We start from the raw sequence: 22,746 nt of genomic DNA, 5'->3' as shown, positions 1-22,746 counted from the left end.
TATGTGGATCCTGAGAAACTTAACAGAAACCCATGGGGGAGGGGAAGGAAAAAAAAAACAAACAAAAAAAGAGGTTAGAGTGGAAGAGAGCCAAAGCATAAGAGACTCTTAAAAACTGAGAACAAACTGAGGGTTGCTGGGGGGTGGGAGGGAGGGGAGGGTGGGTGATGGGTATTGAGGAGGGCACCTGTTGGGATGAGCACTGGGTGTTGTATGGAAACCAATTTGACAATAAACTTCATATATTGAAAAAAAATAAAATTTAAATGAATACAATATAGATTTTGGGGGTGGAGTCAGACCTCCATTCATTCCCTGATAAAGATTGTTTTTAAAACTGTTTTCAGATTTTTCTTTTTAAAAAATCTTTGTGTAAAGAAAAAAGAAAATGTCAAAACTTTAATTCACTTGATTAAAAAAATGTCTGTAGCTAAATGGTGTACAGTAGAGGTGTGTTGGCATAATTGTGACCTGAGAGACTGCTATTCACGAGAGTTCCATTCTAGGGCACTTAAAGTAGAGAAAATGGAAATGTCCAACTGTATGTGTAAGTAAGTTTTTTTCTTTTTTAGTCTGTAGCTTATTTGTTGCATTATAATTAGCTTTTTTGGGTGCTATGGCTAAAGACAGGAGTTGACATGGAATTCATCCAGTTTCTTAGTGTGAAGTACTAGAGTACTATAACAAAATGTATTCTGTTAAAGAATGAATCTCCACAATATCTGACCCTTACTCCATGAACCGTTACTGCACTAATGTTTTCTAGTCTAGGTCCTATGCAAAGAGTTCTGTAGGGCCCATCACCACGTGACTTGGTCATAGAGGGAGCACATTTTCCATCAGGGACTCTGCTCAAAGAAACACGTTATCCAGTTACGTGTAAACTTGTGAATATCGGTTTGACACCATCCCTTTGTTTTCCACTCCTCCATTCCCATTTCTGATTCAGGTTGCCATTGTTGCTGTTGTTTATTATTGTTGTTGTAAAAAATAAACTTAATATTACTGATCTTACTTCAAACACTTGAATCTCTAGTGACATGACCTCATCATTCCGTAGAAAACGATATATTTATGCATGCTTACAAATGGTTTGTATCTATGATAAAATCAGTCGTGGTCATTGCAGCTTCATGGAAAACACAGTAGGAAAGAAACCACCAGTGCTTCTAAGACAAAAGGCAAAGTGGTCACATACTAGGGGCAAGTTAAAAAAAAAAATATCAAGGCCTATCATATCTGTGTAACATAAGGTACCACTTACTTTCTCTCAAGGGATTCATCTAGAGCAAGAGTCAGATTTATTGCTATGAGAAAGCTACTTCTTTGCCCCTGTAAGTAGGCAAGTCATTTTTAAAAAGGCTACTAGAGAATTATAGAGTAGAAATAATTTCTTTATCATTATTCTCCAATCATATATTTTTAACTACAAAAAATCCTAAAAGAATCCTAAAATTTTAGAAAGGGAAGAGAGTTTACAATTTGAGCTCTCTGAGGTTTTCCAAATGTACCGTATTTGAATTCATTTTCCACCTGGACACAAAACTAGTTTGCTTTTTTTTTAAATGTAAGGCTAACAATGTGTTTTGTAATGAGTCGCATAATAAAGGCATATTATTAATGGTAACTGAACTATCTAACAGATGGAGTTTACGTGATCTTGTTAAATAACTATATTTTGTGAGACCTAACAGTTACATAAGGCAGGTTACATCCAGGTAACAAGAAAAAAACAAATGACAAACTAAGCTAAGTTCTCAACAACATTTTTACCACCATCCTGTAGCACCTGTGTGCGGGCACACAGAGACATCCTAAAGATATTGGCTCACTCTGAATTTCTTGTATCTGGTTCCTCCACTCTACACCTATGGGAACTCAGCAGGGTTCTCTCTTGAACTCCACGAATGATTGGAAAACCAGAATTTTTGGTAGTGATGAAGAAAGACACGTTGTTTTCTGGTGAGGCACGATGTGAAATGGGAGGCATGAGCTGAAGCAACTGTAAATTGTTGAAAGTCTCGCAAGCTGTTTTGTGATTTATTCCCTCAGATGCTTATGTGAATCTCTTTAGAATTAAAGGTTATTTTCTTTCATTTCTCATAATGATGCAAGCTGAAAAGCACCCACGATTTACTAGAGAATAGGTTTAATTTAGATGGTGTTAAACATTTTTAAAAACTTGAGTCCGGAAATGGAGAGGATTTACTGCTAATTGTGGAAACTTAAAAATCAAAGTAAATGGAGTATGGCAAATGTTTCTGTAAATAACAATTTTCAATAGAAGCAATGGCAAAATTGTATATTTTTAATGTGGCATTTTTATAATTGTATTATGTATTTATTTACCTAATCTAGATTTTTTTGCATATTTTTTTAGAGGAGGAGATAATAAAATGAAATGGACAAAATGGTGAATATCCATCAGTAGTTACAGAATTAGAAGAAAAAACGTCTACTACCTCCTTCTCAGTCTAATGGCTGCTTACTTAATTGATTTTGTTAGGGGCCCTTGTTCCACTAGAGAACTAGATTAGGAAAACAAATAGTTTCAAAAAAATAACTAAAAACTATTTACAAGCATAACATGTAATTGCCCTAACCCTATAAAAACAATAAATCTTTATTTAGGTTGAGGGATAAACGCGAACTAGTTGACTATAATGGATATTGACTGGTTTAGTGTCATAAAGAACTTGAGGCAGAAAAATAAACTGAGCACATATATCCTTTCATATCAAGATGTGGGTGTCAATGTTTTAAAAAGTACTGTGCATTTAGGCATATTTACAAAGGATGTTCAGGAGCTCCTAAAAAATGACCTTAACCATAATACTAGATTTCATGGACTCTTAGAAAGAATCTATTCTGAAACATCTTTACTTTACAAATAAGATCAATGAAGTATAGATACACTCACTGCTTTCCCAAAAATGACTCAGCTAGTTAATAGCAGAGAGGAAATCAAAACAGATTTTTGGTTTTAAATTTTTTTTTTTTCTCAACGTTTATTTATTTTTGGGACAGAGAGAGACAGAGCATGAACGGGGAAGGGGCAGAGAGAGAGGGAGACACAGAATCGGAAACAGGCTCCAGACTCTGAGCCATCAGCCCAGAGCCCGACGCGGGGCTCGAACTCACGGACCACGAGATCGTGACCTGGCTGAAGTCGGACGCTTAACCGACTGCGCCACCCAGGCGCCCCAGATTTTTGGTTTTAGACCGAGAGTAGCTTGCTTCAGGCCTGACTCTGTTCATGCAATGGATACTTTAAAAGACTCACAGTTTTCCCAGAAATGGTCATAGCCTATAATATTGGAGGATTTCTTGGAAGCTAAGAGAATGTATACCTTTTAAAGGTGGTAGTAAGAATTACGGTGTCACCGAAAGCAGTTTAGGAGAAATTTAATCACTAATAAGTTAAAAACTATGTCCCTATATTTTATAAGTAAAAGCTTTGAAAACATAGTAGGTACACCAAAACTTCTTATTCTCTTTTTCTCTCTTTCCACATGCAGTTATCAATTTGTGGGGGAAAAGGAACAATTTAGAAATCTGGTTCTAGAAGTTGACAATAGCCAAAGGCTACTGCTTATATCTAATCCAGGTGTACTGAGGAACACTATTCAACCTATTGACTGAACCTACTGACCAAGCAACATTTCTTCAAGCAATGAGCATGCTTCTCTTTGCATTTTACCAGAAGAAAAAGAATGAAAAGAAAAAGAGGCTGAGCTGAAAACAACGTACAAAAACTACCTAATAAATGCTTTACTAGTTAAAAATGGTAGTTGTAGCAAAGCACCCATAAAAATGTAGATCTACTAAATTAGACACTGTTAGTGAAATCATAAAGATGGGGGAAATCAGTCAATCAAGTACAAAATAGCAAATATTTAAAACAATTAATTTGGTATTCAAGCAAAGAAATGGATTGTACATATAGGCTAAGTGTACTCACTTATCTATCAGTAACCATTTATTCAATATTTATATGCCTAGACCTGTGCCAGGTACAGCAGGGGATATAAAATAAGCATGAGATATACTTTTGTCACCAAGAAACTTACAATCTGGTAAGAGGCAAGACTAAAATAAATTATGTGATTTGAGAACAATTAAAGGTTAAGCTAATGGGGCCTGACTGCTGATGTTTGAAAGGATTGAAAGAAAGAATCATCTGGGTGGCAGCAGTATATTGTTGGATCAGATTTAGACAGATGAAAGAAAGGGAAGAAGAATGGGATGAACCAGGCAAAAAGAGGGCGATTTTTGTGGGTATGATAAATATGGCCACTCTTGGGAAATCTGTTTTGTGGAGAAATAGGAAATTCTCTATTATAGGTAGAATTATAGAGCTTTGAAAGTCAAATGAAGTTTGGGCTTGATAGAGTAGGCAAGGTGGTCATTTAGGTTTCTGAGCAGATCAGAGCCTTCAAAATAATAATAGTTTAGGAAACTTAGCTTAGAGTGATATGCAGGATGGGATAGAAAGGACTGGGAGGCACTAGGACCAGAAGAATGGTGAAGGGGCTGTTGCAGTGTTAGCCCTGAAACAAATAGGATGTGGACCGAGTTCAGAATGGAGAGAATAAGGCAACCTCAGGAGACACTTTGAAAAAGGAAATAACAGCATCTGTTTAGATGTAATGGACGAAGGACTATGACTAGTGTAAAATGATTCTAAAGATTCTATCTCAAGAAAGTTAAACAATTATAGTATCACTAACAGCAATTGATTAGTTAAAAAAGGGAATCATTTGATGGAAGGGAAAAGTAATCAGTATAATTGTATGTGTTGGTGGGAGATGATAAAGCAATGGTGCATCCCTGGTGGAAATATTCTTAGACACCTGGAGGTACATGCAAATCAGACCTGGAGGGTGAAAGACTGGGAAGACACAACACAGAAGAACACAGAGCAAGTGAATGAACCAAGAAAAGATCAGAGACTTGAGGATACCAAAAATTAGGGTATGACAGAGAAACTGGAAATACTAAGAGGAAACCTGGAAGAAATTAGAGTAGAGGATTCAAAAAACCAGAAAGAAAATTTCAAAAGGAAGGCAGTTTAGTATAAATGTCACAGAAAATCAAGGGTGATGAGTACAGTGAGATTGACCTAGAGGTCATTGTTGGCCTTTTTAAGAGAAGTTTCAACAGAATGTTGATATAGGCTAGAATGCAGGAGTCTAAGCATGAAAAGGACGAACAGGAAGCAAAGGTAATGGCGATAAGCCATATAGTCTATGGCTTCTTACTCTATAGGTAGTTCTCTATGGTAATAACACATTATATTATGAATGGTAGCAGCAATAAGAGATACCTATGGAAGTTTTACTATGTGCCAGGCACTTCCAAGTGTATAATATGTATTTAGCCATTTACTTCTCATAACAACCCTTGAGGGAGGTATTACTACTATCCTTTTTTTTTTTTATAGACAAGGAAACTTAAGCACAGAGAAGTGAAATAACTTGTCCAAGGTCATGAACTTAGTAAGCAAGAGATTTTCAGCCAGGGAGTTCTGACTCCAGGGCCACATGACTCTTAATTGTTTTGCTATACTTGCTTTCCAAGCAAGGGAGACAAAGATTGGCAAAATGAACAGAAGGTTTAAACCAGATAACACTAAAGCATATCTGAAGGCAGAAGAGAAAGAAAAGGAAAGATAAAAAAATGCTGAGAAATAAAGAGGATACACTGGGACAGGGAGAAGGAGATGGGCTCAGGAGATCAGGAAAAAGGTGTGCTTTGAGCAGTGGAGCCCTCTGGGATGCCAGGGTGGGGGTGGAAGCTGATATTACACACATTACATGGGTGATCGTCAGTGTCACTGTGCCAGGGCAGGGAGCAGTCACTTGCCTGCAAGGCTTCGTGGAGGTTGCCATTGTAGTCTATGATCTCAGTGGCTCCTTGATCTCCCTTTTGACCAGGTGGACCCTATGAAGAAAACCAACCAAGGGAAAATCAAGGAAGTTAGGCTAGGTTGTACAAAGGACTGTGGCAAAAACATAAATAGCAACAGAGAGCCCTCTCTGACCATCAATTCCTCTGTATGGCCCAATTGCACTTTAGAAAAATCATGTTCAAATTTTGTCTTTATTTCAAAGGAGGCAAATGCTTTTAACTTCCTGTAGATGGTAGATTAAAGATATGAAATCTGATTTTAAAAGAAGAGATAGGATTCAATCTCTAAAGCTGTCTTCTGAAAATTATAAAATGTAGGCTAATCTAATTCAATTTGCAACATTTTGATGGCTTTAACAGTATTTATTAAAGCAGTCCCTAATCTTTTTCTACTCATCTACATCTCATAGATTGTTTCCTTATTCTTTAAGAAGATAGAACACTGTTCTGTAGGAAAGGCTTGTCTTTCTCAATAGGAATACAATTCCATTAAAATTTAACCAAATAGGGAACAAATATAAGGCATCTACCCTACTCATCAACTCTGCCCTGAATTTCTATTAGTCATGTCCTAATTCCCTGCCTGTCTTTAAAAAAGACTTTGAAAATATGGGGTATTGCTTTTATTTATAATTTAAAAATGGATAATTCTATTAAATGGATGGTTATGGGCTTGGTCTTGCTCTCTTAGCAGAGAGAAAGTGGAAAGAGTTTTTTAGATCTTCTTGTGGAGCTTATTTTATGTGTTAGAATCTACACACTCATTGGTCCGGTGAGTACAGTAAAAAATAAGCAAAAAAGGGGAAGCAGCAGAAATAATTCAAGTCCACCTCCAGTGCTATTATTGAGTATTATTAGTCTAGGTGCTATGTGAAAGGCACATGGACACATGAGTCAAATCTAGGCTTGTAGGGGGCCAAAAGGTTAGATGAGAGATGTACTCACCCTTGGTCCCAGGGCTCCAGAGTCCCCTTTCTCTCCACGATCACCCTTTCCACAGAAAAGACAAAAAAAAGCTGAATTACTGGTGGGGCCAACAGCCAGAAATACCTCAAATCTAAGGATGTATTTAATACCATGCAGCAGCACCTTTGATATGAACTTCTCAAGTGGAAATAACAATTAGAAGAACAATTACCACTGACACAGCAAATGCTTAAGATGCACCTTAAGTGAGTTAAAATTCTCCTTTCAGATGACAGAGTATCTTGGAACAAAAATATATACAGCAACTCTCTTACTAGGGATCTTCAAAAGCAAAGCAAATGGTTTCTATGATACTCAAAGAAGCTTTTACCTCTCAGATTGAGCCATATTCTTTTTTTTTATAAGAAGAGATTTGGGGCAAAGGGAAAAAGAGCCAATCAATTGGGCTGTCTGTTTTCTAAGAAAAAAAATCTAGATAATCTGGACAGGGAAGGAATAGAAAGCTCGTTCTAGAGGGGTTTAGAAGGGAAAGGTCACCAGTGAGGCCTCTCTTTGATGATAATGAAGATCTAAGGAAAAGTTTCTCCAGAGGTATAGGCCTTTTAACACTCAGAAGGTGCTGAAGTGGACAGCAGCTGGCTAGAACAGGTTGGCAGGGCTGAAGGTCACGGGTAGGGCAAAGCCAGCTTTGTTTTTCCAAAGCAATATGAAAAATCACTAAAGTCCCATTCATGGTGTTATTACCCAACCTGGAGAGAAACCAGGAACAGTCCAAGCATCAAACCACACATACATCACTCTGAGAGCACTCAAAATTCTTAAAAGTCTAAACAGATTTTGGAGAAGAGATTTGAACTTATGTAGATTTGAAAGTTCTTTAAGACAGCCTTAAATTTATAGAGTCCTTTTCCTAAGTGGAATTCAAAGCATTTTAATGTGTCTTTCTACATATTTCATAAAATGGATAGGGACCAATGAAGGTAAGCAGGAAAAGAGATTTTAATTTTTTTTCCACTCACATTATGCTGATAACATTGACCATAGTAATCAAATTTGCTCTGAATAGAGAATTAATAATTTCTGCTTCCTGTTTTCCTCATTTTTTATCCACTTTTTCATGTTATTAGCTGAAAACATCTTAACATGGTTCTGCTAAGTATGTAGATTATTTCAGATATTATAAAGAGCACGATAAAGGAAAGAATTTCAATTGGTGGTGAAATTTTAATGCCATGGAGGGAGTCAACTAACTTAAAACAAAGTACAATTTGAACGTTTACCACAAAGACAGTCAGGAAATAAAAAATAAGATTACACCCTACATAATGTAAATTAAATAGAGCATTTTTTTCCCAAAGAAGTTCATCTTGTGTAATAGGAAATACAACTTCTCTTCAAGAATAATCTGAAGCACAAGAACACACAAAAACAAACAAGATGAAACAAACCAATTGTTTTGAGATATTAGGATAGAAATAATGCAATCCCACTGTCAGTTTAAAATGTGATTCTCGGGGCACCTGGGTGGCGCAGTCGGTTAAGCGTCCGACTTCAGCCAGGTCACGATCTCGCGGTCCGTGAGTTCGAGCCCCGCGTCGGGCTCTGGGCTGATGGCTCAGAGCCTGGAGCCTGTTTCCGATTCTGTGTCTCCCTCTCTCTCTGCCCCTCCCCCATTCATTCTCTGTGTCTCTCTGTCCCAAAAATAAATAAACGTTGAAAAAAAAAATTAAAAAATAAATAAATAAATAAAATGTGATTCTCTGTGGAAGAGGCAAAAGCCACAACTCTTGAAGGCCTCCTGTGATATTAAAATGGTTACTTGGTTACTGACCTTTGACCCCTTTGGGCCTCTAGTTCCTGATTCACCTTGTTTCCCCTATTATAGGAGAATATGAAGATGGAAAAGAGAAATGACAGAGGAGATAAGAACAGAAAGAAGAAATTAGCAGTGACTCAGAATAATGAAGAAAAATGGAAACACTTTATTTTAACTGCCTAAATATATGGTTCTATATAATGTTGACTATTATAACAACTAAGCATAAGTAGTTAACACCATATCATTAGTTCCTTCCCTGGTCTCTCCACCGCCTTCATTCCATTATAATTCTGAAGACTGCCCACCCACCAGTGGATGGGAAGTGCTCTGTGAATAATCCTCATTAGTCTCAACAGTGTTGGCATACATTTCTTTTTCATCAGAGTGATGTGTCTCTGGGATGGGTTATTAGAATAAAGTGTTGCCATATTAGTTTGTAGGAAGTGTAGAGGCATAAAGACTGAACCGTCAAATAAATCCTTGGCTCTGATATTTTCAGGGTGTTACACACCTTCAAATTACCACAGAAACTAACACAGCACGTATCAACATTTTTCTCAGTAAGCTTTAATACACATTGAGTGATAACATGCTAATACAATAGTACCTCCCCTTTACTTTTGGATGTGTTACTAAATTTGTTCACCAGACAGAACAAAGAAAACTGGAAAAGTTGAATTGTAAAATTCCCTTTAAGAAGAACCCATCAGTGTGCATTTCAATATATTGTGATTTTTGCTGTTTTAGTATCTTTTGAGGAACTGTATTTTAGTTTCATGTTCTAAAGTAAGTAGTGGGGCACCTGGGTGGCTCCATCAGTTGAGTGTCCAACTTGGGATCAGGTCATGATCTCACGGTTTGTGAGTTGGAGCCCCACATTTGGCTCGCTGCTGTCAGCACAGAGCCCCCTTTGGATCCTCTGTCCCTCTCTCTTTCTGCCCCTCCCCGACTTTTCTATCTCAAAATTAAATAAAACATTAAAAAAAAATAAAGTAAGTAGGACACATTTCCAAACCAAAGAAAGCTATGTTCCAACGCAAGAATAACTGACCTTTGGTCCAGGGGCTCCAGGCTCCCCTCGCTCACCTCTTCCAGGAGGCCCTGCCTCCCCACGTTCACCCTATCACAAAATACAAAACAAGTAAATGGCAATCTCCCTCACACTCAGGCTTGTCCCTGTAGATTAATAAATGAATTGAATTAAATCAAGGAAAGCACAGAGGTACCATTTATTTACTATGTATCCTGCAATGTATTAATCTCAACATAGATTATCTCATTTAATAATCAAAACAATTATTCAATGTTTGTATTATCATTTCTATTTTATAGACAAGGAAATGGTTTGGTAATGCCTGTCTGATACCTACGTTGGTAAACAGAAGACCTTTAAAGGGAATTGATAAGGGCCATCATCGTATCTCAACACAGACATGGACACAGTTTTCATTCTGTAGCCACTTTTGAAGATCTGCCAGGAAGAAGCACGGCAAAGTGGTTGAGTGCCAGCTATTATAACCAGACATCCTGGGTCTTAATCCTGGTTTTGTTATCTACCAGTTCCGTGTTTTGGGACAAATTAGTTAAGTTCCGAAAGCCTCAGTTTTCTCTGAAATATGAAGACAATTTGTCGTCCTGATCTTACAACTTATAAATGCAAAGTGCTAGGAATTAAATACTTAAAAATTAAAGAGTGATATAAGGCTATATATGAGGGAAGAGGAAATCCCATAGGGTTTTGAATGGTCCAGACTGGATCCCTGGAGGTGAGACTTCAGTCGTGTCCTAAGGATGGGTAGGGTGTATTTTATAATTGTTGTTTATGACGTGCTATTGTTGATGAATGCAGCAAGTGCATAAAACACTTCACATGCATTATCTTATTTAATCCCTGGGACAAATGAGAAGGGTATTAGTTCCCATAATTTACAGATGAGGAAGCTGAAGCTCAGAGAGGTTAAGGAACTTGGCTAAAGTCACAAAGCTTTTAAAGTGGGAGACCTAGGGGCGCCTGGGTGGCACAGTCGGTTGAGCGTCTGACTTCAGCCAGGTCACGATCTCGCGGTCCGTGAGTTCGAGCCCCGCGTCAGGCTCTGGGCTGATGGCTCGGAGCCTGGAGCCTGTTTCCGATTCTGTGTCTCCCTCTCTCTCTGCCCCTCCCCCGTTCATGCTCTGTCTCTCTCTGTCCCAAAAATAAATAAACGTTGAAAAAAAAAATTAAAAAAAAAAAAAAGTGGGAGACCTAAGATTTAAAACCGATTGTATTTCAGCAGCAATCCTTAGTTAGCTGGAAGGGAGGTGGGTTGGGGGATGGGCTAAATGGGGAATGGGCATTGAGACGAGCACTTGTTGGGATGAGCACTGGGTGTTATATGTAAGTTTCAGGGTTCTACTCTTAAAACCAATACTACATGGTATGTTAACTAACTTGAATTTAAATAAATAAATCTTAAAAAATAAATAAAACTGTATTCAGTCTTCAGTTTTTACATAAATGTTTGTGTATGTAAATCTTTTGCACATATCTGGTCACTTTCTTAGGTTAAATTCTTAGTTGGGGAATTGCTGGGTCAAAAAGTATGAACATTTGAAAAGCTTGCCAAATTGTTCTCCAGGAAGACCCTGTCGTTTTACATTCCTGAACAGAGTAGAGAGTGTCGGCTTCCTGTATGATGGGTAGAATTTCAATAATCAAACAGGTTTGGAATTCAGGACTGGTGATGGCATGTTTATGGGTGGAAAGGCACCCTCCTCCCTGAAGGAACTGGTTCATCTTAGAAAGGAGAACTGAATAGCATTGGATTGATCATATCAATGTTGGGTAATGTTGGGCTCTAAATTTCAACATCTTTGTCCGTATCATACCAACTCTGGGAAGTCTTTGGGGTTTTGCAGGAGAGGCGGGATAGATTAGGACAAGGATTAAAGAAGGTTCTTCAGCATGAACTGAGAAGAGTGTGAACATGGAGAGGCTGGGAGGAAGGCAAGGGACTCGTCTGGATGGAAGAGATGTTCCAGAAGGGATTTTCCAGGGACTAGAGACGGAAGGGCCTCTGTTGGTATATGAAATTTTAATTTTTAAATAATGTACCCTATTTGGTCTTTCTCTTAATATTTCACAGAAGAATTCCAAAATAGTAACTATAAGCCTATTTTAGAGAAAAGCCTGAGAAAATCAATTTACATATAGTATACTACAGGAATGGAGCCTATATATCTTTACCTAGAATCACATTTTGCCACAATGCCCTTAATCAGCTGCTTATCACTCTATGGAATTATACTATTCATGTGTTTATTTCTTTCATTCTTTCCACCCCTGTCTCACACATACTGGAATGTAAGTGTTAGGAGTGTAGAAACTGGTTTTGTTGTATTTACTCTTCATTCTCAAATATTAGAAAAATATCTGGCAAAAAAATGTGTTGAATTAATGAGTAAACATTTTATTCAAAGTATTCTGAATTATTCGTAATAAAACCCCATTTCTTTAGACTGATATAGGTCTCTCCCAGACACTGATATAGCAGTACATAAAGCAGATTTTTAGATGCCATCATACATCTTCCTTCCTTCCTTACGATCTCTCTTCACTGTGTTAGGGGTAAAATATGCAGGGTTTATTTTTTAAATCTGAAGTTAGTGGTACAAATCCAGACTTGTTTACACAACTGGAAAAAAGGCCAATGTTCAGCTGAAAGAGATTTGTAAATAAACGTGATTTTTCCATTATGATACCAAATTCATGTTAGACAAGCAATTCAACTAAAAATTGATAATATTATTAATATAACTGTTAAAATATTATTAACAAAACAAATTTCCTATCCACATTCCTTCATGTGGAAATACAAAACAAATATAGTGCATTCTTTAATTTTATTGCAAGTTCAGAGTAGTATCTATTATAAAAGTATCTGGTCTATAAAATCAGACTGGGTATTTCATGAACAGTAATTAATGTTGATTTTGTGCGTTTACATCAGGAGTTTTTTTCTTTTTCTTTTTAATTTTAAGCTAAAGAGTAGTTTAAAGATTTTATTTTTAAGCAATCTCTATACCCAACATGGGGCTCGAACTTACAACCCTGAGATCAAGAGTCTCATGCTCTACTAAGTAAGCCAGCCAAGTGTGCCCCAAAATTGCAAAGTAGTTTTAAATCAGTGAACTGAAGAAAAGATATTTACGGATGAAATCCACTCCCTACTACCTGTTTCTTCTAACCCCCCCCTTTCTTTAAGCAAACAAAATGCCACAAATATTTAAAGATCTACTTCATGCCTGGTTCTCTCTGGCAGTGACCAAGTTTTCTATTTCTTTGTGCTGATCTATGAGGCTGCCTTCTTTCTTTACCTGGCTCTGAGGCTGCAAGCCTGAATAAATACAACACTTCTCATATGAATACTGAATCCTCATTATTCTCTTGCTTTCTGTCTCTTTATTCCAGAAAGTGCATTTCTTGTGTGAATCTGTTCAGGCTAAAACAGGCATTCTTCATATTTTGTTAATAAGCCTGACAGCTCATTATGTGAAAAAGAAATTCCTTGAGAAAACAGTAATTTTGCATAAAATCTACTGAGCTTCAGTCCCCCTTAGGCCACACATAGTTTCCATTTACTAGGATTAGAGTTATTTTCTCTTGATCAGCGGAAATGAAGACCCCTCTGTCAAAACAGACCACGAACATATTTCTCTAGCTCTTAGAAATCATCCTGGCTTATTTCTGGCGAATGCAATACACATTGAGGCAAAGATTTCTATAGTTTAAAAATAAAAGAATGTAGTTTGATCTAATTTTGCCCCTTTGATTCATGAGTCTGTCATGAGTAAAGTTCCATCCTCAGAGCTGTACCTTTTTATGTCTTACTGGGTAGATAAAAAGAGAACTATGGGTCTGACTATATCCACAGCAACATAATTTTTTATATGGTGGCATATAGATTTTGCTTTTAGAGCCCTCTTTAGGGTTGCCAAGTGGAAGATCATGAAATGGTTTTCATTACAGAATCTTTCTGTAGACATTATTCAGGATAGATCCTTTTGAGATGAGGCACTTAGGAATCTATATGACATCAGCACTTGTCTTTGAAATCTAGGGAGTGAGCGGAGAACAGTAATAATGCTTGATTTACAAGTATGTCCTAAAATTGGCAATAAGGAGCAGAAGCTAATGAGTTCTATCTCTCTGCCCCAGAATTCTCCCACTTTTTCACATGGTCAGGAGGCAAACTGCATCATATCAATTTAGGAACCATTGGGGGAAAACTGGAGCAACTAATATATTTCACTATCATGCTGTCTTACCTGAGACTTTCTGGAATGAACTTCCTATTACTCTATTTAATATGGCATTCCCATTAAAAGTGTTAGTAATAAATGATACGTTGTTTTAGTTCTCTCTTAGGAAAAAATATCTGGTCACCTAGACAATAAAGTCACCTCAAACTTCTTTCAACATAATGGACTAAAAATATATGACATAATATTTCAGAAATAAAAGAAGGAAAAAACTCCACTTACCTTTGTTCCTGGTAACCCTGGTAAGCCTGGTTCTCCTTGAGGACCAATGAAACCTGGTTCTCCCTTTAAAAAAGATAGGCACATGAAATTGTTATTCATTTGGCAGTGAATAGGTAAAGTTAAACTCATTTACTTTTACTGGGATTTTACTCCTTTTATTATACACGGCTTTACTGCTGAGATCCAGCTATTTACTATAAAATTAATCAGAACTGGTTTTGATCAGTGAAAATACTCTGAGCAAAGCTCTGGGGAAACTTTAGAAAGTAAAAGTGACAAAGAAACCAGAGAGATGTCTTTAAAACTTTCTTTCTCATCTGTTTGGCATTTCTTATCATTTACCATATTAAGATCCACTATGTTAGGGTGGATGTGGTAGGTGGCCTCTAAGATAAGCCTCAATGATCCCACCTCCTACGTATTCATGCCCTTGTGTAATCCTCTGCTTTACTGACTCAGATCTAATGAATAGAATGTATTGGCAGAAGTAATGGGATATCACTTCTGAGACTAAATTATAAAAAGACCACGGCTTCCGTCTTGGGGGCCCTTTCTTATTCTCTCACTTGGATCACTTGCTTTGGGGAAATCAAGCTGTCATGCTGTGAGCAGCCTTATGGAGAGGTCCACATGGTGAGGGCCAACTTCTGCCAACAACCACATGTGTGAGCTTGGGAGCAGATGTTCCACCCCAGTAGAGTCTTCAGATGGAGCCACAGCCCTGGATTACAGCTTGACTGCAACCTCATGGGAGACACTGAGCCAGAGACATCCATCTGAGTTGTGCTCAAATTCCTATTCTTCCATAACTGTGAGGTAATTGTTTGTTTTCAGTTTTGAAGGTAAAATGGTAGGCAGCAATAGATGACTGATACAGTAGGTGTGGCTAGGAAAGAGATTCAGGCATGTTCAGCATGAAAGGAAAATATCTCTCCTTGCTATACCTCCATAACATCTTCCCCACTACCTGGAGGAAACCAGTTGTGATACGATAAAAAATATATTTGGTCTTGTTCCTGGTTCCTTGCACAGAACTCCTAAAACCCTTGGAATTTCCTGAGTGATAAAGCATAATAGGAGTATCTTTTGTTATTCATAACAAACCCCTTTCAAACAGACCTGAGTTTATGCTAATGAGGTGACTTGTGGGTTCCTAGATAGCTTCAGGGGGGCTGATGGGGGCTATGATAAGGTTGGAACTTTCAGTTCTTCTCCTCCTCTCACTATCTCCAGAGATGGCAGAGGGACTGGAGATTGAATTCAATCACCAATTGCCAATGATTTAATCAATCGTGTCCATGTAATGGAAACTCTATAAAAATCTTTAAACAGCGGGGATTGAAGAGCCTCCAAGTTGGTGAACACTTCAGTGTGCTGGCAGGATGGTACATCTCGACTCCACGGGGACAGAGGCTCCTGTGCTTGAGGCTCTTCTGACTTCACCCTATGTATCTCCTCATTTTAATCTTTTATAATAGACTGTAATAGTTGGGCATTTTTCTGAGTTCTGTGAGTTGTGGTGGCAACTATTAAACTTGAGTGGGGATAAAAGTGGGTTGGTTGTTAAATCTTCAAATTTGTAGCCAAGTCAAAAGGGCAGGTAACCAGGGGACCTCGTATTTGTGATTGGGGTTTCAAGTGATGGCAGCCTTGTGGGAGCCTTGAAGGACTAAGCCCTTAAAACCTGTGGAGTCTTTAGGGCGCCTGGGTGGCTCAGTCGGTTGAGCGGCCGACTTCGGCTCAGGTCACGATCTTGCAGTCCGTGAGTTCGAGCCCCGTGTCAGGCTCTGTGCTGACAGCTCAGAGCCTGGAGCCTGTTTCGGATTCTGTGTCTCCCTCTTTCTGACCCTCCCCCGTTCATACTCTGTCTCTCTCTGTCTCAAAAATAAATAAATGTTAAAAAAAAAATTAAAAAAAAAAACCTGTGGAGTCTGATGCTAACCCTAAGTAGTTGGTGTCACAATAGGATGGAATTGTAGGACACCTGGTTGGTGTCAGAGGATCAGAGAGTTGGAGAACTGGTGTTGGAAAAGATACCACATGTTTGGTGTCAGAAAACACTTGAGACCAGTGTTCACATTTTCTTCAATATCCATAAAGTTTTATTTTCTTTTTAACAATGTGAGCTCAAATGTAAGAGTGTAACTTCCTGAAATCTATAAAGAAGTTTTAAAGCAAAAAATGTAATGGCTCTGTTCCATACTTACTGTTTTTCCCCCATTATTTCTGGAGCAGTTGCTAATGCTATTTAATATATTTGATTTTTTCTAATGTAGCAATATTTCAACATTTGTTTTTTGATACTTAGAGTTGAGCAGGAAGATACAGACAGGATATTTTATAAGAAATGGTAAAACGTCATCAAATACTTTTGAAACAAGTGAGTTTTAAAAGTATGCTATATAAAACCTTGGGTACCAGGTGGGGAACAAAAGGATATCACTACCATAAAATGTATCACATTGATACATAACTCAAATATATTTATCTCTAGCTCTGATGCTCATGGTACTGGTTTAAGAAAAAAAAAGGTGGAGGGGAAGTAATGCTTTAAGTTTATTGTTTGTAAATTTTCTGCAACTCTGTTCTACCTATTCCCATACTCTTACACATAATGGAAAGGAGAATCTAAACAAATAATTTTGGATATCTCTTAATGGTCTAAAATGAAAACCCACTATATTCAGAGAAACCAACAATGACCATTCTATTTCTTTAAAAAGAGTTTAACTTGTTATTTTAAATGAAAAAAATCACATGGAATACATTTATTTACAAGTAACATATTTCTCCCAATAGAATTTTATAGACAAATACAGAAATATTCTCTCTCCACCCTCAGGAAAAAAGTTGTGGTAAAGTCAATGTGTATCATTAGTAATGACTTACTGTCATGAAAATATAATGCAAGTTAATAGGTTGAAAATTCATAGGTAGAAAAGACTCTTACATATCTTCAAGCAGAAGTAAACTGATCTCACTATTTAGCAAAGAAAATACAAGCACCAAGAAAGCATACTAATAGAAGAAAAAAAGAGTGAATGTTGAAAACACTTATTTCTGATTCAGGTTAGTGTTTAGTTTATAAAAAGATGAAGCATGCAGTTTCAAAATTCACAAATAAATAAATAAGGCTTTGTGATCTCAGTGGTCAAAGTGATTTTTCTTCCTTAAAAACAAACAAACAAACAAACAAACAAACAAACAAACAAACAAACAATATATGTTAAGTTCTCCTGAGGAAAGTATAGAAAGTTCCTTTAAATAGAATGTTCAGGGGGAAATTTTTTATTTCAAGATATAAAATTAGCAATGCATTTGACAGTTCAATAATTTTAGCACTACTAATATTGGCTAATTTCCAGACTTTGAGTATGATTAGTTTACCTTATTTCACTCTAAGAAAGCATCTATCACACTGATGTATTCATTTCTTATTTCAATTTATTTAAGGGGAAAATAGCATACTTAACTTTAAAATCACAATTTTATATTTATTTAATTCCAGAGCTCCCAGCCACTTTGGAGACATTATTTCCATTCTCTCTATATCTTGGCAGTATCAGGAGGAAATACTCATTGATTGGTCTCTTTTCTGTCTCAGGCTTGAAGGACAATTGTTGAAGTAAATGATGCATAAATATGTCTACTCATGGTCTTAGGCTGCTTGTGTTGTTTCTTAACTTCCTAAGCTTATATCAGAGGTTCTCAAAGTGCCTTTTCATTTAACTTTTATTAGTGTACAGAGTAGGAAAATTTCATTGATACAGTTGGGTAGTATCAAAGAAGAATATCCACAATTTTATGAAAAGGCTATTAAAAATAATCTTTCCTTGTCCAATTAGTGAGGCTGTTTTTCTTCATATACTTCAACTAAAACAAACTGCAACAGATTGAATGCGTAAGCAGATATGACAATCCAGCTACCTTCTGTTAAGCCAGACATTAAAGAGATTTGCAAAAAAATAAAAATAAAACAAGTATAACAATGCACTCTTCTTGCTAATTTTTTGTTTTGTTTTGGAAAATTCAGTTATATTTCATTAAAAATGTTATTTGATTAACACATAATGGGTTTTTTAAATTTCTCAGTTTTGATTTCTAATACATGTAACCTACATAGATGAAAATTCTTTCAATCCTAGTTTTTAAGTGTATAAAGGAGTTTTGAGACCAAAATTTTTGAGAACTGTTGGTACACAGGTACAGAATTGAGTTAAATGCTGGCTTTTCATATTGGAATCCTGAGGTGCCCAATGATGGAAGACTCCGGTGTTGTTAAGGGGTGACTGAATCAAGATTTAATAGATAATGCAAGCAAAGCATTTAGTACTGTCTCTAGAATAAAGTAAGTGAACAGTAAATGTTAGTTATTATTGTTGCCCTTATCTTACAGTCTCAAAAATGCTAGTTATCATCATTATTATTATTGTTAGTAGTAGTATTACAACATCTGTAACTTATTGGTGATATACAAGGTGATTTCTTGTTTCTTTATAACCTGTATGGGGCTATACTCAATACCTCTTCAACTTCTTTCAACAAGTAACCCTAAATTTTCATGTGAATATATCATTTCATGAGACAATATCCATCTGCCAGAGACTTCAGGACTGCAAAAGCAAACGTGTATACGGTAGAGAAGTGACAGGTTTACTAAGAATGAGTTTTCTTCTTGTAAGGAAGGAAAAGGAGAAAATGGCCATAACTACTGAATTTCTCTAAGTAAATGTAATCCTTTAAAAAAAATCTTGCTCTTTGACAAGGACTGATTAAAGGTTATAATCTCCTAAAATATCTAGGAGAAAGGCCATGACAACCTATGGTTCTGTGACAAAAAAAAAAAAAAAAAAAGGCAATTGGTTATTCTAATAGTCACAATTGTAGTTAACCAGGATAGAGGAAGGACACTGGGTTAGGGGAAGGCAAGGAAAAGCAGCTGAAGTATCCAAACACAGAACATTTCTGGGGAAAAAAAAATCTTTGGAGAAAATCAAACTATACAGAAATGAAGCTATGTAAGTTTTCAGGGCACTAAACAGGAGAAATAACTTTTTATTGGACCATATAATAGTTCTCACAGCTGTTTTTTTTTTTTTTTTTTTTTTTTTACACATCTGATCTTATTTAATCACTGGGAAATAAGACTGCTTAACTGGAAATTATTCACACATATTTGTCTGAGTACACAAGGTGGAGGAGAGATATAATAGAGGAAATTAGAATTATAGTTCAATTACGTTCGTACATTACTTTTAATGAAGAGGCAATTAAATTTAGACTTTAAAAAAATTTTTATTGGGCAATTACTTGAATTAGAAAATCCAAATTATAATTCCTATGAGGCATTTTAGGAATAACATGAAAACATAAGGTGGAGAATCTTTTGAAAAGGGCAGATGCTGACCATCATAATCAAGGAAACATATTTGCACAGGTATGCAGCAAGTAAAAAAACTCCTCCATTGAAATGAAAACAATACAATATGATAATTTGTAAAAAAAAAATGCTAATCTTTTCAGTTTATGATGTGTTACTGCAAAATGTCTAAGAAAAATGGGGGAAAGGCAGAGTTTTAAACATTGGTTTGGGGGCATCTGGGTGGCTCAGTCCATTGAGCGACCAACTCTCTGATTTCAGATCAGGTCATGATCTCAGGGTCCCGGGATTGAGCCCTGCATTGTGCTCTACACTGACAGGATGGAGCCTGCTTAGGATTCTCTCTCTCTCCTTCTCTCTGGAACCCCTTCCCCTCCACTCAACACTCTCTCTCACTCTCTAAATAAATAAATAAATAAATAAATAAATACTAAAAAAAATAAACATTGGTTTGTCATGAACACCAATGAATAGCACCAATGAACAGCATAAATATGAGTTAAGAAGATTACTTCAGAGCCTCTTTAATCTGTTCTTCTCTCAAGTTTCATATATATATTTAAATTCTCCTCCACCTCTCTACCTATTCACTCACCATCTCAAGTGAGATAGCATTTTAGGTTTTTGCTTTTTTTCCTGTTGAGAACAAGATTACAAAGTCAATTGGGCTTCCACTCCTTCTGGCATTGCTGATCCTGTGTGGAAGGGAATCAAAAGAATGAAGGCAACCAACTGGCAGATCTTAAAATGTCATTGCTTGTAAAGTTAGCGCCCAAATATAGGAAAGAGACAAGTAAAAAGAAGAAAGAGAAGGAGGAAAAGGAATCATGGAAGAAAGTAGAGAACAGGAGAAAAGATGGAAGAAGACAAGAGAGGAGAAGAAGGATGGGGAACAACAAGCATCCTAAAATTTTCTGTTCCTCTACTATGACTGTAACTGTTAAATCCAGGTTTCATCTGTTATTTTTCAGGTTGCATTTTCACTGGTCCTGGAAACATCCAACTAGATCTATGCCTCAGACAGACACAGGAAACTAAAACACTTAAAATAAATAACAGAGCTCTGATTTAACCAAAGCCTGGAGATAAAAAAAAAAAAAAAAAAAAAATAGAGCACTATTTATCAGAACCCTAACACAATCCAACATTTTAACTGCTGAAACACAATTAATAGCTGGCACCATATTCTGCTACCCAAGCCACATGCTAGCTGGTGATTAAACGGTTGTCACAGAAACAGAAATCTCAGCTTCGTTAGTGCTACTGTAATGCGGGACTAACGTAGCATCAAATTCCACAATGAAGAAAAATTTGTTAATCTTCTGGTCTTGTCTTAGATGTTGCATGTGATCTCCTCCTGAGTTGTTTCATGAATTTTGTCCTTTGTTTATTCTTAAATTAATTAGCTCACAACCAATGAGCTTAAAAATCAAGTCTCGATACGACTGTAATGCATTTCCCTGTGTTAAGCTGGTAGAAAAAAACTGAAGAGAGTAGCTGTGGTTTTGGCAACTACGCTGGGATTTGGGTTGGGCAGAAGAAATGCCATTCATTCAGGGTAAAGCACAGGGTAGGTCTAGCAGTAAGAAGACCCATCTGAAAATCTGACACAAGATGCTGATTTGAATGAAAGTTTTAAGCGGCCAGGGCACATAAAGATGCAGAACCAAGTCTATAGAGAATAGCTGTTGCTGAGATCAAAGGTGTATCTTCACATGACCAATTTCAGAGGGCCTAACGGTTTCACATTGATCTTTCCAACTGTAGCTAACCATTTCAGCAGCCACAACTTTGATCCTGTAGTATTAAGGTCAATGAAAACAAGTCACAGTAGCTAGTAAGTACTATATTTGAAAAATTACCCTGTTTTTGCACCAGACAAAAAGTTCCCTTGCTGATGAGGTCAGCATTAACGCTCTCTTTCTTCTTCTCCACCCAGCTTTCTTTCATAAATTGGCAATATGTACACAAGCAAGAAGATTTAGCTATAGGTAGGTGGGATCTATTCACTCTATAAGATTTAAAAAAACACAACAAAGATAAGACTTTTGACTGAAGCCACTTTTGCTCAACTCATTTGCTGTTACTTTAAAAAAATTTAGTTGACTAAGATAGCTTAGATTCTGTGTATTCTGGCAAAAAACAAAGCCATAAAAAACAAAACACCCGAAAATAAAACAAAATACTCTAAAACAATGCAAACAATTACTGTATTCACCAACAAAGAGGACAACAAAAACTGGCCTTCTATATTACAAAAAGGCAAAGGAAAGCTAGAAAATTCCCTAAAAAGATGACCTTTCTGAAATCTTACAACAACCATCAAAAGTCTCATTAGGTTTTAGAATTCCATCACAAAATCTGGATTGATTTGATTTTTCTTCAAGCCTACACTTAATACAGAGCAAGTAAGTATTTGAGATGACCTTCCTTTATCTTCTAAATGGCTATTGGGACAGTTCACTTAACAATCTTTTGTCAAAGTTACATAAAAGCTGTCCTTCATATGGGTGACAAGAGTCAACAAATACATAGATGGGATTATTGGTCAAGGTAAGAAAGGAAGAGACAGCTTCATTCACACTGAAATAGCTCCCCAGGTGTTTCCCTATAAACTTCCAGAATTTACCATCTGTTAAATGGAATGGTGGCCAGAAAGTCCAAACTGATTAGCTTTTACTCACAGAAAAATCTCTGGTTTTCCATTTATTACCATTTGTTTTATTTTTATAAGTCATTATCAATTAAAGCAGTAAAAGACATTATTTTTTTAACCTGTCTCAAAATCCTCTAACATACCAGCTTAAACCAAGTCATGTTTTCCATGATATTTATTACCCCCAAGCAGATACAATTTTCATTGCCCAAAAAATGGTACAACAGGGCTTGGAAAATATGTGCTGATTTGCCTGGGTGCTAAAGCATCACCAATAATTTTGATTAATGTGTCTTGACACTGAATGCATTAGCCATACAAGATTTGTCTTGCTTAAAGGCTAATTAGAATTCAAGTCAGCATGATACCTGCTTCTGAGGATTATAGCAAGAACATTTGTTGTAATAAGAACCTCTAGGCAGCTAGTTTTTGTAATGATTGATTTGTAAAATTATTGAGGGGAAAAAAAAGAATGAGAAAGTAGAGTCTGTCTCAAAAACACTATTTCCCTTAAGGATAAAATTTGAGTATAAA

At 36.6% G+C, this 22,746-nt stretch overlaps 1 protein-coding gene across 1 annotated transcript in view; it reads right to left on the bottom strand.

Annotated features, from left to right (window-relative positions):
* Positions 1–22,746, bottom strand: part of COL25A1 (collagen type XXV alpha 1 chain) — a 469,078-nt gene that overhangs the window by 41,430 nt on the left and 404,902 nt on the right. The window contains exons 19-22 of the mRNA XM_025921769.2: positions 14,177–14,239; positions 9,708–9,776; positions 6,856–6,900; positions 5,866–5,943 (exon numbers count right to left, since the gene is read on the bottom strand). Coding sequence (XP_025777554.2) covers positions 5,866–5,943; positions 6,856–6,900; positions 9,708–9,776; positions 14,177–14,239 — 255 coding nt within the window. The remainder of the gene's footprint in view (positions 1–5,865; positions 5,944–6,855; positions 6,901–9,707; positions 9,777–14,176; positions 14,240–22,746) is intronic.

This window comes from Puma concolor, chromosome B1 (assembly GCF_028749965.1).
Source record: "Puma concolor isolate L17-30 chromosome B1, mPumCon1.1.hap2, whole genome shotgun sequence".
NCBI classification, from domain to species: Eukaryota; Metazoa; Chordata; class Mammalia; order Carnivora; family Felidae; genus Puma; species Puma concolor.
The sequence above is the reverse complement of the archived record's forward strand: the minus strand, read 5'-3'. Positions and strand labels throughout refer to the sequence as shown.